Here is a 14,751-nt window from a genome sequence, read left to right on the forward strand (position 1 = left end):
TGTGTGTAAACACATCTGTGTCAGAGCACAATTCATTTTCTCCTTGCTCCCCAGGGAGTGAACACTGCCCTGTTCCTTCCTGGCCTGAGTCAGGACTGAGTGGAGAAGCCTCTGCCACACACAGCAGGCACCTGCTACCACAGTTCCTCTCCTAAAGAGCTTCACACTGTCTGCCTTTAGTAATTAGCCTCCTTCTCTTAACTGGAACAAATAATTGGCCAATCTTTAACTCAGGTGAAGAGGAGCTGGGCCTCTGCAAACTCTTCCAGAAACAGCCCGGGTTTAATTTTTAAAAAAGGCAATTGTGTAAGCAGTTTGGAAATAAGCATGCTGGACTTTCTCCTTAGTCTCTCAGTTAGGCAATTCTCGTGGCTAGTTGGAGCAGCCTGCTGACCAGGGAAGACAGTGAAGCAGTGGGAATAACGACATCCAGAGAGTGGCGTGAAGGAGAAAGAAGAATTTCGGCTTCATACTCTATCTGGGCCTGGGTTTCCTAAAGACATCACACCTGCGGAAGAAGGAAAATGGCTGAGTTGAAGGTAAGAAACTCTACTGGTAAGTTTGCTGTGGCTTCTTCAGCCAGAACTTATGGAAGACTCTGAGAATTCCAGAGTGTCAGAGTTAGAACTTAGAGAGGCTCTGGCCCAAACCCCTGTGTCCAGAGGCTTCACCATGGTGTCTGTAGGCACGGCTGGAGCTAGGGAGATGAGGGAAAGATAATAAAGAAAAGAGATGAAGCTTTTATTGTCCACCCCTTGCCTTTGTTCATTTCAAACATTGTTTTGGGAATCTGTAGACATCATAGGACATTTCTCACTGTGTCTGCTCCGCAGCCCCTGCTCTCCGACACCTTCCTGTTGTTGCAGCTTCCTGGACTGCCTCCAGCCAACCAATTGGATATGCTTATTCTATTCAGTCATTTTGAGGCTCACAATCAACCCTTGGCCAGTAGAAGCCCTAGCACTTCCTCTACACAATAATTCCCTTTTATTGTTTAATGTGCAGTTGAAAAGTTTGTGTGGGTTATGTGCTATTAATGAATTAACTCATATTGTGATCCTCAAAATAAATCTGGGATGTAGGCACTCTCATTTCTATTTAACCAGCAAGAAAAGTAAAGTTCAGAGAGATGAAGTCACTTGCCCAAGATCACTGCTGATAGGTGATGGAGACTGGATTAGAACCTGGGTTTGTCCAAGAGGAGCCTGAATGGCATCTACTAGACTGAGTGCCTTAAGGTCAGGGAAAGAGAGAGAGTCCCCAGTGTCTAAAACAATGCCTAGTGTCCAGCCCAGGCTTGCATCAGTGCCCAGCACACACATGTGAAACTAAATAGAACTGCCCAGAACCTTGACTCAAGCCATGTGGGCCAGACTCCAGCCTTCTTTCCGGAATCTGGGGTTTGAGCACTTCCCTAATGCCCTTCACCTAATGCTGAGTTTGAAAAATCAAACATCTCCTTAATTGATAGGGATCCTGAAATCACTCAACACCAAAGTAAAAGAGTTTGTTTCTTTATCTTGATGTCTGATCCAGAGTTAGAAAGGCTGAGAACTCTAAATTCTTTCATTCAGCAAACGTTATATGTTAGTACATGATGCTACAGATTAATATAGGAAAGGAACTGAGTCTGGCCTAGGTGGGGTCAAGAGAAACTTCTTGAAGGAGTTTCTTCCTAAGCTGAGTCTTAAGAGAGTAGGTGAAATTGGCTGAGTGAAAAGGGATGTGGGCTGGAGGACACAGTGAGTGAGTGCAGACATAGCACATATGGAAAGCCCTGCATGTACTGGGAACCAAGAGGGTTTCAGCTAAATTTGAGTTGCTGTCGAGACAGCCAAGGTGAGACACCCAGGAGGTGGTCAGATGTATGGATCTGGGTCTCACGGGAATAGGTAAGTCTAGGAGAGTAGATACAGGAGGTCATAACATCAATCGTAGTAGCTGAAGTCTTGGAAGAGGGAGAGTGCATAAAAACTTTGTTTCCTGAGGAAAATCCTATGGGTGAGTTCAGCAGGGGTTGGAAACATCCTTACTGTTTATAAATAAATTATGTCTAAAATCCTACCCTGCTGAAATTTTTAAGCAACTTATTATGCACAGCACCAGCACACCAATGTAAATTGCCTGCTGGTCTTTGTTCTCAGTTTCAAAGGCATTCTTCCCAGCCTGCTGTCTAATCTCCACAAGGAAAGGTTAGCTCCAGAGATCAGAAATCCAAACACAGAAAGCCAGATTGTGTCATTCTAATCAATAACCATTATATAAGTAAAACAACATTTCTCAGCTTTTATTTCTTCATTTTAATGGATATGTCAACACAAGGCCTCAAATAAAATCACATTTACATAAAAGCAGCACAACTAGAGAAAGAAAATTCAAAAGATAAAATAATAAAATTAAATTTAAAATAGACCACCCTATGGTCTTAAGTTGCTTCACTTCTATGAGTTTTGATTTCCTCATTTCTGGAATGAAGAGCTAACATGCAGACTTTGGGCTCCACCAAATATTTTGATTCACTAGGTCTGGGTCTGTATTTAACAAACTTCTGGGGTGATTCTAACAATTAAACAGAGCTGGGACCCTCTGGTCTACAGAATTATAGTATTAGTTTCCTGTTTCTGCTGTAACAAATTACCAGAAATTTAGTGGCGTAAAACAACACATATTTATTCTCTTACAGTTCTGGAGGTCAGAACTCTGAAATCAGTTTCAGGGCTAAAGTCAGGGTGTTGGCAAGGCTGGTTCCTTTTGGAGACTCAAGGGGAGAAGCTGTTTCATTGCCTTTTCCAGCTTCTAGAGGCTGCTCACATTCCTTGACTATGCCCCTTTCTCTGTCTTCCAAGTGCATCACTCCGCCTCTGCTTCCATCACCATATTGCCTTTTCCTCTTCTGTAATCAAGTCTCCCTCACTTAAGGACACTAGTGATTACATTTCAGGTGCACCCCAATAATCCAGGATATCTCCTCCTCAAGATCTTTAACTTAATCATATCTGCAAAGTCTTTTTCGCTATATAAGATAGCACTCTCAAGTTCCAGGGATCAAGACATAGACATCTTTGAGGGTCATTATTCGGCCTCCTGCAATAATCTGCAAGTTCCCCTAACAATCTATATTCTATGTTCCCAATAAAGCTAACTGGAAATACTAGATAGTTGCTGTTACCAAAAGTTCGGTCTCTGATCCTGATGCCAATCCAAATAACACGAACAGAGTCTTGGGAGAAAAAGGAAAGCTTTACTTTGCCAGGCAGAGGGAACAAAGCAAAGGGTCAGTGCCCCAAAAGTTGCTTGCTTCTCGTGGGGGTGGGGATTTTCATTTGGGGTTTTAGGTAGGGGAGGGGGACCGTGGACTTCTTGGTCCACATTTTCCCGTCGGCCTGTGTCTGGGGCTGCTTCCAGCAGAGGAGACAAAGGATTTCTCAGATGAGTGTCCTTGGCTGTTTTTCTCCGTGGTGGAAGGTAGACTCTGACGTCAGGAAGCTGAAGAGTTGGGCCTGGGAAGCTTCGGTTTCTTGATATTCTCTAGACATTAGTTTCTCTGTAAAAGAACTTCAAGGTCCTGGGATTAGCTACAACTTTAGTGGGAGCCCAGTTTGAGGCCATCTGGGCTGTAACAATCTGTAATTTCTATTTGGTTGTAAAGCTCTGGGAGTCAGAGGCTAAAGAAACAAATATTTACATACGAGTGTAACTAAAGACCCAGGGAACTGGGATGCAGGTTTTTACTTTTAACCCCATACATGTCATGTTCACTGTAGGGGAACCAATGTCATGGCTGATATTAACTAAGAGCTGGTAACATTTCCACAGGAAAAAAAGATGGCTGTAATTCCATCTCTACCCTGATTTCTCTCTTTTTCCTTCATGCCCAGTAAAAGGAAGTGAGGTGTACCACCTGCTCGTCCCATCGAGGTGTTACCCAGAATCAGAGTCAGGAGAAAAGCACCTCATAAAACCACTCTGACAAATAAATCATATCCTGGGGACCAGGTGAGAATTAAAAAGCTGTATACTAGGGAGCTGCCAAAGAACTGATGGTCCTCAAGTTACACGGAGCTCAGTAATTTGTTCTTTCATTTAGAGAGGATGCACATAATTCTCTTGTAAGGAAATGAAATCATATTTTTGTGTTGGATCAAATTATTCAGAAATCTGGACTGAAGAAAACATACAGACACATTTGCTTAATGTTAGGTTTTGGGGGGTTTTTTGTATGAGGTATATTTGTACATAGTCACTGAACCAGCTGGAATTGAGCACTTGGATTTTCACAGGTAATATAAGCTGACTTCAGCTTCTGTCTGTGATCTCCAAGCCTTGGGAGAACAGCTGCAGAACACTGCTTCCTCAATTCTGATACCTTCAGCAGTCAGGGACATGGCATTTTAAAGCCCTAATAACTGCATCTGTAATTTTTCTCTCAGAGGATTAGGAAAACCGACTGATTTGAGAGTGACTCAGCAGTTTCCACCCTCATCTTCAGCCAATGCCAGGCAGCTAAGATTGAGAAACAGATTCAGAACTCACACCTCTCTCAGAGCTGGGTGGCTCCCTTCCAAACCACCAGCTGTTCTTTCTACTTTCTTTTCTGTTTTTTAAAGCAATTTGAATCAAATGCTTCAGAACCACATATAAGTCTCTTTTTCCTTGTCCCAAACATTGGGTATAACCCTGGACTCTGTTCTGAGGCCAGAAGTTGCAAAGAATGGGGAAGGTTGAGTAAATTCACCTTTGCCCACCAGAAACGTCAGCTGTGTTCCTCAGCACCCCAGCCTTCCTCTCCTGCAGAAAGAAACAATGCCCAGGCAAACCAAGGGAAGGCCCTGCCATACTCAGTGTCTTCAGTCACACATGGGTCTAAAATCCCACTCCACAGAATTGAAGATAATTTGAAGTCATTACCATTTCTCAGCAGCTCAAATTCAATCCTGTTGATGGTGAGCATGAGGTTCATTTAGAGAGAAGAAAATTGTGTTCAGTGGAGAGTCAGGATGCTGGATGGTCTCTGCCATTTCCCCAAAGAAATCATTTCAAACTTCATGCCACCGCTGTTAACCAATCTGTCTATAAAATAACTTGGTGTTTTTAGTGCTGATAGATTTTCAAATATACAAAAAATATGTGTTTGGAGGCAAAAAGAAAAACTTCACTTCCATTGCTTTCTAGGTCATAACATTTCACATTTGATATTCACATTTGATTCCAAATATAGACTGTTGGCCTGATCAACACTCACACATTCAGGCGTGTTCCATCGAGCTCATCCTTCTCCATGCTGCTGAGAACTCTAGAAGGCTTACCCTCCACCCACTTCCATCCTTCTTATCTCTCTTAAAGACATGTGCTCAGATGGTGGCATTTCACTCACTAAGCAAGGAAGCACTTTCATTATTCCATGCTAAAATTAAGCACATTTATTAAGAACAACTATGGGAAGAAAATAGTCTTTTTTTATGTTTAAGTTAGAGAAAAGGGGGTTCTAACCCTACCTAGAGCAGCACACATACACTCATATTAGAATAGGCTCTCAGTGAAAAACTAAATCAAACAATAGATGTCTATTGAGTACCTTCTATACCCAGGCATGGGGCATATAGAAGTAAACAAGACTGTCATAGTGCCAGACTTCATGGAGCTTGCAAACTAGCAGAGAAGCCAGACAGTGAACAAGAACTCACAGAGTGTTCAATATTGTAAGAAAAAGTTACAGGGGCTCCACGTAATTTACTTTTTTGAGAAACCCCCTAACTTTTTTCCTCTGGGTGTAAAGTAAACAGATAGCAATCGTAATAGACCCCATTGTGCCTTTCTGGACAGATTCTCGTCTGGCACATCTCCTGAAAGCCACGCACATCTTCAGACTTCATTGTCTTGTATCCACATAGATACAAATATAGAGACATGTGCTCCATAGATGAGCGAGATAACGCAGGCTTCTACCTGCAGCAAGACTAGTGTGGAGAGCTTTCTCTCAAGGGTTTTGCTCTCAGATTGGATCCACATGCCTCTTTACAGCTGCGTTTTTCTGAGTATGGAGAGAGAGGGAAGCTCCAAACTCAGGGAGGTTATAATTTAGGCCCAGCAAGATCCTGCAAATCTGGAGCTGAGGTGATGTCTGAGCTATCTCCCCTCTCAGGAACTCTCTGATGTAACCAGAACTCAAGAGCCTGTTCTTGGAGTAGCATAGTTAGGAAAAAGCCCATAAATGGACTAAGTATAGCTAAGGGTGGAGAGTCTATGCAGTATCCAGCACTCTTTTCCCAATTAATTGGCAGTCTTTAAAATTCACACAGAGCATATCATCTTTCCTAAATGGTTCACACTCCAAGACATAGCAAAGATCTTATGATGGAACATCATACACAAATACGTGTCCATATAGAAATTCTTACCTTCGTAGACTGTCAATGTTATGAACTGCTCTTTAAATCCCATTAATGGTGGCCTTTTTGTGTTTGTCATGTGCAGTACATTTCTGGATTTGGGAATGAATGTGCCTCAGAGGACCCTCGCTGCCCAGGTGCCCTGCCAGAAGGACAGGTATGAGTGAATAGAATATTAGCTCAAAGAGCTCTGAATTGTAGAAATGAATGACCAGCCCTTAGGGCAAAGTACTTCTACCCACCATGGCTCTTATAATTTAGCCTGTGAACCATCTAGGAGTTTCACAAATCAATAAGAGAATTGGGATACAGAACAATGACAATACAAACATTCAAGTTGGACAGTGGTTACCTATGGCAAAGTACCCAACCCACAATAGTAGACTAAGTGTAGGACTTTCAGGAGGATCCCCTAGGTCTAGGGTTAGGGGGATTTCTTGCAGTCCCCTTGAACAGCATAAGATATGACAACAATGAGAAAATAATCAGTCCTAAAAAATGTATGCACAAAGATGTTCACTCTAGTGTTGGTTACAATAGCAAAAATATGGAAAACAAAAATTTTTTCCAAATTTTTTGAGGAATATTTCATGGCATGAAAAATAAATGCTCAAAATAAAGTATTTCCTCTTAAAAAAAAAAAAGTCCTGATTATGCAGGACTACACATATCATAGGGTCCTTATTTTGGAGGATAAGAATAGAAGAAAATATACTAATATGTCAACACTGGGTTATTTCTGGATGGTGAGATAATGGGTTTTATTTTATAAATTTTCTGCAATAAGCATGTATTAGTTTTCTAATCAGGGGAAAAAGTTACCTAAAAAATTTTGGGGTTGGGGGTGGTCATGTGCAGTGGCCCAGAGCATCCAGGACAAAGTTCCCCCACTGAGTTGCTTGGTGGGAAGGTGGGATGCTTTTCTGATTGGAGTGATGTTATTTACTGCCTCCTTTGTTTTAGAATAATCCTCAAGTCTGCCCCTACAATCTGTATGCTGAGCAGCTCTCAGGATCGGCTTTCACTTGTCCAAGGAGCACCAATAAGAGAAGGTACAAGGATTAGCTTAATTCTGACCTGTGACTGTGGGTGCTATGACTAATACTAAGTGCTGCCTCCGACACCTGGGCCACAGAGTCCCAGGGCTGCCCAAGATCCTGCTTCTCACAGGCTGTGCTCTGGGTCATAGTCACAGGAGGATGGGCCTCATCACCCATTAGAATCAAGCTACTGGTAGAAGGTGAGAGAGAAGCTACACAGAGCCTGGAAAACACACACATCCAGCTCCATTTACAAATTCTCATTTGTACTCAGAAGGAAATGTTCCCGATAGTCTGGTCTTGCCCTAAGGATTTAATTCTGAATTTTGAATTCCAGTTGAATTTTGGACTTTGGTGTACTGTTTTTAAAATAATAATTAACTCATAATTATAGAAGTTTCAGCACAATATCTTCCTCAGCTGACTAGAAGTATTATGTTCTTTGCAAGAAAATGTTGGATAATCCAAGCTTGGGTAGTCGAAAGGTTATGTACTATGGCCCCTCGTGGTTTGAATTAATAAGGTTTTTATTCTTTGGAATTTCCCTTTGCTGGAAACCAGCACATTCATTAGCACAATGTGTCATGTTCCACGTTTGCCCTAATCCTACGAGCCAGGTCAATGACCTCTCGCTCCCTTGATTAACTCCTAGGGGGCGGGTTGCATGCAGTAGGTGTTGTGGTTTGGGGAAAGGCAGTAAGTGTTGTGACTTAAACAAGTGGTGTCTAATTGTGGGAATTTTAAGTTGGGCGTCTGTGAAGAGGGCTGCTGCTGATACTGGAGATTGCGGAGGAGGGCAGGCGGTCTTGTACTGCCTAGTGGAAGGGACTGGGTTTATCTCCACAGAACCCCCCTCAGAAGCAAATGAGATAGTGACTACAAAAGCACAACAGACCACACAAATGATAGATCGTTCGCCTTAGTGGTTAATCATGCCCATTCTGGAGTGAGGCCCCCCAATTTCAAATCGTGGTTCCTTCTCTTTCCAACCGTGTGACCTTGGGCAAGTCATTTACCCTGTCAGAGCCTTTGGTTCATTTGTAAAAGAGGTAGTGGTCGTATGTATTTCATAGTTGTGGTGAGGATTAAAGGAAAGAATGTGTGTAAAGTGCCTGGCACATTGCCTGGCACATGGCGAATGCTCAATTAACATTAAGTATAGTGATCATTATTATTGCCACCATAAGAGAGTTTCTCCCTCCTATGCAGGGTATCCCTAGGAGGCTGTCAGAGAACCGAGTGTGAGATATGGCAGGTGCTGTGCTACTGGTCAATATCAATATCACTTCTCTCTGGATAGATATGTACATGAAGGGAGGAAGAGAGAGTTTTCCACACTTGTCAAAAATCAGGGGTTAATTCTATTGCTGTTTAATCATCTCTATCTCTCTCTGCAAGCCCAAATAGTCAAAGTAAAGTAAGCACACAGACAATTCCTATCCCTTTTAATTTATGACAACTGGCCTCCATGACTATGTTCTTGACTTTATGGCCCATTCACTAACGGGACACCTGGACGCCAGATTCTGCTGCCTGCCCCCATTATTCAGCAATATCTTCAGCCAGCAGGAGTCGAGCTCTGTTCCAGGAGGCTGAAAAGGAGCTGTTGGCATTTCATTAAGAAGCTGGCACCATTCCCTGAAGTTGAATTAAATCTCTATCCAGGGCCATGTGGTGCTGCTTGGGGAGTTTTATAAACTCAGCTGAAAAACCAGGGACAGTAGGCATGGCTCACTCATCTGTTTAGAACTCTCCAAAGATATCCACAAGAATTTTGTGAAAATGCTCAAAAATCCCCAGTGGGAAGACAAAACTAGCCCCATCCATAGGTGAGCAAGCCTAGAATTCTTATAGTCAGTACTCATTTAAACCACAGAGTGCAGGGCGCCCACAGAACTATAAGAGATTATATCTATCAGGGATTAATTGTTATCAGATTAGTTAGCTGATCCCTTAGGTCCTGAGAAGGTGAGAGTCAGGATAGAGAATGAGGAAAACTTGGCCCATCATAAAAACCCAGATGATTAGGGATAGACAGACAATTCAACACACATCTAATAGTAAGCACCTGCTAAGTGGTGGGCATTCTGGGTACATAAACTCTGAATCCTCACAACAATCCTAGGACATAAGGATGAGGAACATAGGATCAAGAAAGTTTTGTAACTCACCCAGGATCCCACAGTTGGTTCTAAGATGCACACATGTGCTCTCAACGCCGTGTACTACTAGAAGCTGGAGAGGCTTAGTTTATGCATAGCCTGATATCCAAGGTCTGAGGTCACATCATCTAGAACTGGAGGAATCAAATGGAAACTGAACAAATCTGGCCCTTTTATCTCCCAAATGGTTCAGTAACCAGCTCCAGTCCCTGGGGGGCCAGGCCAGGCTGTTTCTTCTCCCTGAAGTAAACTGTCCTGGGGCTTAAAGAATCAGTCTGTTCAAGTAGGTCTGGGCTTCCATTGTCAGAAGTAGTGTTCCTCTTCCTTCTCTGTCAGGGTAACAGCCTCTGAACGGACTTGGGTCCCTCTGAGTAAGTTTCAATGTCCCTCTCAACTTCTGGAGGGTTCTCCTTTTGGTGTCCTTCAGAGTTCCTTCATCAGCATCTTCTTTTCTTCCTAAATCCTGAGATACGGGTCCTGGCAGAGAGATCTTTGGCTCAGACCTTAATGTATACAGATAGTAAAACTTGAAAAAATAAGAAAGAAAAAAACAAAGCTATAAATGTACCCTAAGAAAACATGAACAGATAGGCTTATAATTTTAGAGTACAGAAGTGTTAATTTCCTAAACCTATGACAAATTAATATCAAAAAGACAAACAACCCAGTAGAATACTGGTAAAGGGCTTATACAAGTACTTTATAGAAAAATTACAAAGGGCCAATAAACATACAGATTCTTAACCTTACTCATAATAAAGGAAATACAGGATAAAAATAAGATGCTATTTTTTACCTATAAGGCCAAAATTATTAATAGTATTCCATATTTGTGAAGATGTGGGCAATCAGGCACTCTCCCACATTATTGTTGTGAGAAAAAAGTGGTAGGATGATTTGGCAATTTTGCTCATATATGCATTGGAGATACCTGAGAGAATATACAATAAAATTGTTAACCTTGATGCCTCTGAGGAGTTTGGCCCTGAAGAAATTGAAGAAGAAAGCCATTTGCCTTTCGGGACTTTTTGAATTACTTGAATTATTTTTGCCTCTGGCATGTGTTACTTTTATAATTTTTAAAGAAAAAAATTGATTTATATTTCAAAAATACCAAAGAAACCACCCATATTCTCTCAATCTACGTCGGAGTCATTGTCCTCACCTTCTAGAGCAAGGATTAGTATCCAATGACGTATACAAGCTGACGTTTGTCTATGGATTTTCCTGCACAGATATCTTTCAAGGTACTTCCGCTTCCTTTATAGTTGTCTTTGGGAAAGATGATGCTTCATTTGTTGTTAGTAGGGGAATAACTATGCACCAAGCCTCGATTTGAAGAGGGATAGGTGGAGAGGAAAGTGAGAAGATGCTGGGGCCCTGGACAGCAGTGGCTATTAAGTGATGCTGTGTCATTGCTTCTCACATTAAAGCCCACAGATCGTTGGTGACTTGAGCATCTTCCTGAGAGTACTTCCTGAGCCAGTCTGTGCGTCACTCATAACATCATCCTAAGACTTCTGTGTCCTTGTTTTCCTCCCAGCTGGCTGTATAGGATTCTACCTTCAGTTTCTCACAAGCCCTTTGAATCCACTGACCAAGGCCATGTCACTCACAACTGGGATGAAGTTGATCCTGATCCCAACCAGGTAACCTGGTCCTGTGAATTGGAGCATACCACATATCCAAAGCCTCAAATATAAATATTGAAGTTAAGCCTGGGTCTTTGAGAAATTAGTTTTAAAAAAAATAAATGCTAAAGTGTGTCTATTTTTTTGCTCAAACTTGGGTGGGAATTTTGGAATTGATTGTGCAGGTGTGTGTGTGTGGTGTGTGTGGGTATAACCTTGTGTTTTTCTAGCCTAATTGCTTCTTAGGTAGGCACAGAGGTGGTCCAGACTCTGCAGGAGTGCCCTGGTGAGTTGGATGAATGGAAATTATATTCGCTGGTAAAAATATCTACATACTTCTAGGTTTGTTTGTTTGTTTGTTTTAACCTAAACTTACCAAAGAATATAGAAAACACGTTCAACACACTTACATATCTGAAAAGAGGCCTCTGATATAGGGATGAGAGGCTGGTTGTCTGAGCCGGATTCTGTAAGTCTATTGTGGTGACAGATTGCTGTCACATTCTGTGCAGACCTAGCAACTTCCATTCCCTGCCTAAGAGTTCCTTCCTTTTGGTCTAGTGACCAGTGGGCTTTTATTCTGTGTATCAGTACTATTTACATACTCTACTTTCAGTAATGAGACAGACCCAATGCTCTAATAGAATGGGCTCTATTTTTTTTCTAACCTTCCGAGAACCCCCGTGTATTCCCTTCATCCCTGCTTATAACAGGCATACAATGCAGGAAGAAAAACAGACCTGGGTTTGCATCCCCACCCCTCTCCTTACCACTGTGTCTTTGAGCCTTGGTGTTTCACCTGAAAACCAGGATGATCACAACATCTGCCACACAGTGCTGTTGTGAAAAGTACATGAGAGAACAGATGTGAACATGCTTTGTACAGTATCAGGCATACAGGAGGCAAGAACCATGACTCTGAGACAGCCATTTTGATATATTCACTTAAAGCCAGTGGTAGTACATATAAATCTCAGAATTTATATTCAGGTAAATTTTTTCTTCATTTTATATTATTTTTCATACTGAGGTCCCCATACGCCAAATTGGCAGAAAACATCTGTGTCTCAGTCTTGTTTGGGAATTGCTGGTTTCAAACAATGCCAAAGTCGGAGTGGGAGTTGGGCCTTGTTGGTCTTCCCTCACTGGGTAGTGTTGAGATGCCCATTGTTCTGCTACTGTCATGTCAGCTTTGGGCATGGAATCATCTGCAAGGCCACTTCTGGTCCTGTCGTCCTGGATCTGCCACACAGCCATTCCCTCCTTCTGGCAGTTGCCAGGTCACAGGTTTAAAGTCCACACTGTGTTCAAAATCAACACAAATCAACCCCTCTGTCTCTCTCCCTTTCTCTTGCTCTCTCCTTGCCACAGCCCAAGGAAATATGCTGCCTCCCCTTAGCTTACCAAGACATTTTGTCTATACCTACAAATCCCCTTCCCCTAAATGCTTAGATTTTTTGTAGAACAAAAGCCAGAACAATTCATAGTCACCTTTGGTTTCCTGCTTCCTCCATCTCTTCCCTAATTATGGAAATCTTAGGGCATTAAGTACCTGCTTGACTGCTACTCACCCTGCTTCAGAAGGGAGGCATTCAGAGTGGAAAAAAAATGCGAGTCCACAGTTTGAAATATTATCCACCTCACAGCCATTTTGGACACAGGATATTTTGTCTAAATAACTGACGGTTAAACTTGTGTGAAGTTTAATGTATGAAACAGAAATCTTCCAGTCTACCACTGGTTTATATATTGCCTTTGAGCATATGGGAAAAAATCAGCCCCTGCTCTAGCCCTCAGCCCCACAGGCACAGTCCCCTGCCAAGACACAAGGCCAGGCTTTCAGTTCCTGCCCCTTTCCCCTTCCACCTGGCAGGGCCCTTGTACAGGACACAATTGCACAATAAACCTGGGGAATTTTTCTTGAGCTTGTCCTTGAGTCTCACGTGGGCGCCTCATCCAAGCCCGTCTTATGACCTTCTCTCCTGCACCCTGGCGTTAGGAATGCATCTGGCAGACCATCATTTAATCCTCTACCTCACTCATTTAACCATTTACTTCCCTACGCAGCTCATAAAGGGCCATAAATCATTCTAGCCAAAGTCACTGTTTATCCTCTGAGAATCTGCTCCACGACTCAGTGGTTACAGCTCAAGTTCTCTAATTTCTTTCTTAGAGTTACAATAGTCGTACTCGTTTGTTTTTTGATTAATAAATAGACTTGACTGCTTAACAACAGGATTCCATCTTCCACTAGAACATATAGAGGATGGATACTTGTACTTTGGTAGGATTCCTGGTCAAGCTAAATAAATTAAGCATTTATTTTTATTTATTTATATTTTTTAAAGATTTTATCTTTTCCTTTTTCTCCCCAAAGCCCCCCGGTACATAGTTGTGTATTCCTCATTGTGGGTCCTTCTAGTTGTGGCATGTGGGACGCTGCCTCAGCGTGGTTTGATGAGCAGTGCCATGTCCGCGCCCAGGATTCAAACTAATGAAACACTGGGCCGCCTGCAGCGGAGCGCGCGAACTTAACCACTCGGCCACGGGGCCAGCCCCAAATTAAGCATTTATTATAGACTAGCTCTGGAAGGTTGAGAGGGTATTTGGACTACAATAAGCTTTCTAATTATTTTCTTCAGGTGGCATAGAAAATCCCCAATTAAGTTTTTGACAGTTCTCTAAAGTAAAACCAAATCTCCTATTATACAAAGGAACAGGGTGGTTGTAAAATCAGCAAATAAGACAAAAAATTAAGCACAAACAAAATTACCTCTGAGAAATCCCTTAAATCACCCATAAAATATAGGATACTTGGTTTTGTGTGTACTACCCTGTATGGTAATTCTTATGTATACTAAATTTGAGAATGATTGAGCTAGACTAAAAAAAGGACTATAGGAAAATCCATAGGCAGAGGTTTGGGAATTCAAATCCTGGGACTTTTAAGATACTATCAAATAACTAGTGGTAAATGGGGTGGAGTGGGAAGTTCCCATGCCCCTGCCTGCTCATACCATCCATACCAGACATCTAAGCTTCTGTGGCCTTAATAGACTTGTTTGTGGTTGTCTGGGCAAGAGTGGAGCCACACTTATTTTATATAATTTTATTTGGGGTGGGGGTTCGGTTTTAAACCTAACCTTTAAGGAAAATGCGTGTGATAGGACTCTACTGTGTGATGTGTAATATGCTTTTATTATATATTATTATCATCTTATGACTACTATCAATACGTTTTATTTAACATGAATACATTCCTTTATAATGATTATTTGAGGGGTATAGGTGGCTTATCCATGGAAACTAACTTCTTTCTGATAGAATTTTTCTGGTTTTGTCTTATTATGAAAATAATATATACTTATAAAAACTCAAATGATGTAGAAATTGACAAAGTAGAAAATGAAAGTCTCCATCGTAGGTGAGAGGCAAGTATGCCATTTGTGCATGTTGATTCATGATTTCATAAATCGTTAACATACGTTTTGAGAGGGAAGTTTGACACAACTGCATTAAAAAGTCTGAG

General features: G+C 41.8%; 1 protein-coding gene and 1 long non-coding RNA gene across 5 annotated transcripts in view; one reads left to right on the forward strand and one right to left on the reverse strand.

Moving 5' to 3' along the window:
- Positions 1-347: 347 nt before the first annotated feature.
- The window catches only part of HGD (homogentisate 1,2-dioxygenase), a 44,015-nt gene continuing 29,611 nt past the window's right edge, over positions 348-14,751 (forward strand). For all 4 annotated transcript variants that reach the window (XR_011529465.1, XR_011529464.1, XR_011529463.1 and 1 more), the window contains exons 1-4: positions 348-539; positions 6,475-6,546; positions 7,353-7,441; positions 11,135-11,240. Coding sequence is in view for 1 of the 4 variants with exons in the window: in XM_008514636.2 (XP_008512858.1) it covers positions 525-539; positions 6,475-6,546; positions 7,353-7,441; positions 11,135-11,240 (282 nt within the window). In the remaining 3 variants the exon portion in view is untranslated. The remainder of the gene's footprint in view (positions 540-6,474; positions 6,547-7,352; positions 7,442-11,134; positions 11,241-14,751) is intronic.
- LOC139077133 (uncharacterized) lies at positions 2,286-6,532 on the reverse strand. The gene is made up of 3 exons (XR_011529467.1): positions 6,399-6,532; positions 4,909-5,070; positions 2,286-3,555 (listed from the first exon to the last, which is right to left on the reverse strand). It is a non-coding gene; the product is annotated as an uncharacterized lncRNA (long non-coding RNA).

This window comes from Equus przewalskii, chromosome 18, assembly GCF_037783145.1.
Source record: "Equus przewalskii isolate Varuska chromosome 18, EquPr2, whole genome shotgun sequence".
Taxonomy (NCBI): Eukaryota; Metazoa; Chordata; class Mammalia; order Perissodactyla; family Equidae; genus Equus; species Equus przewalskii.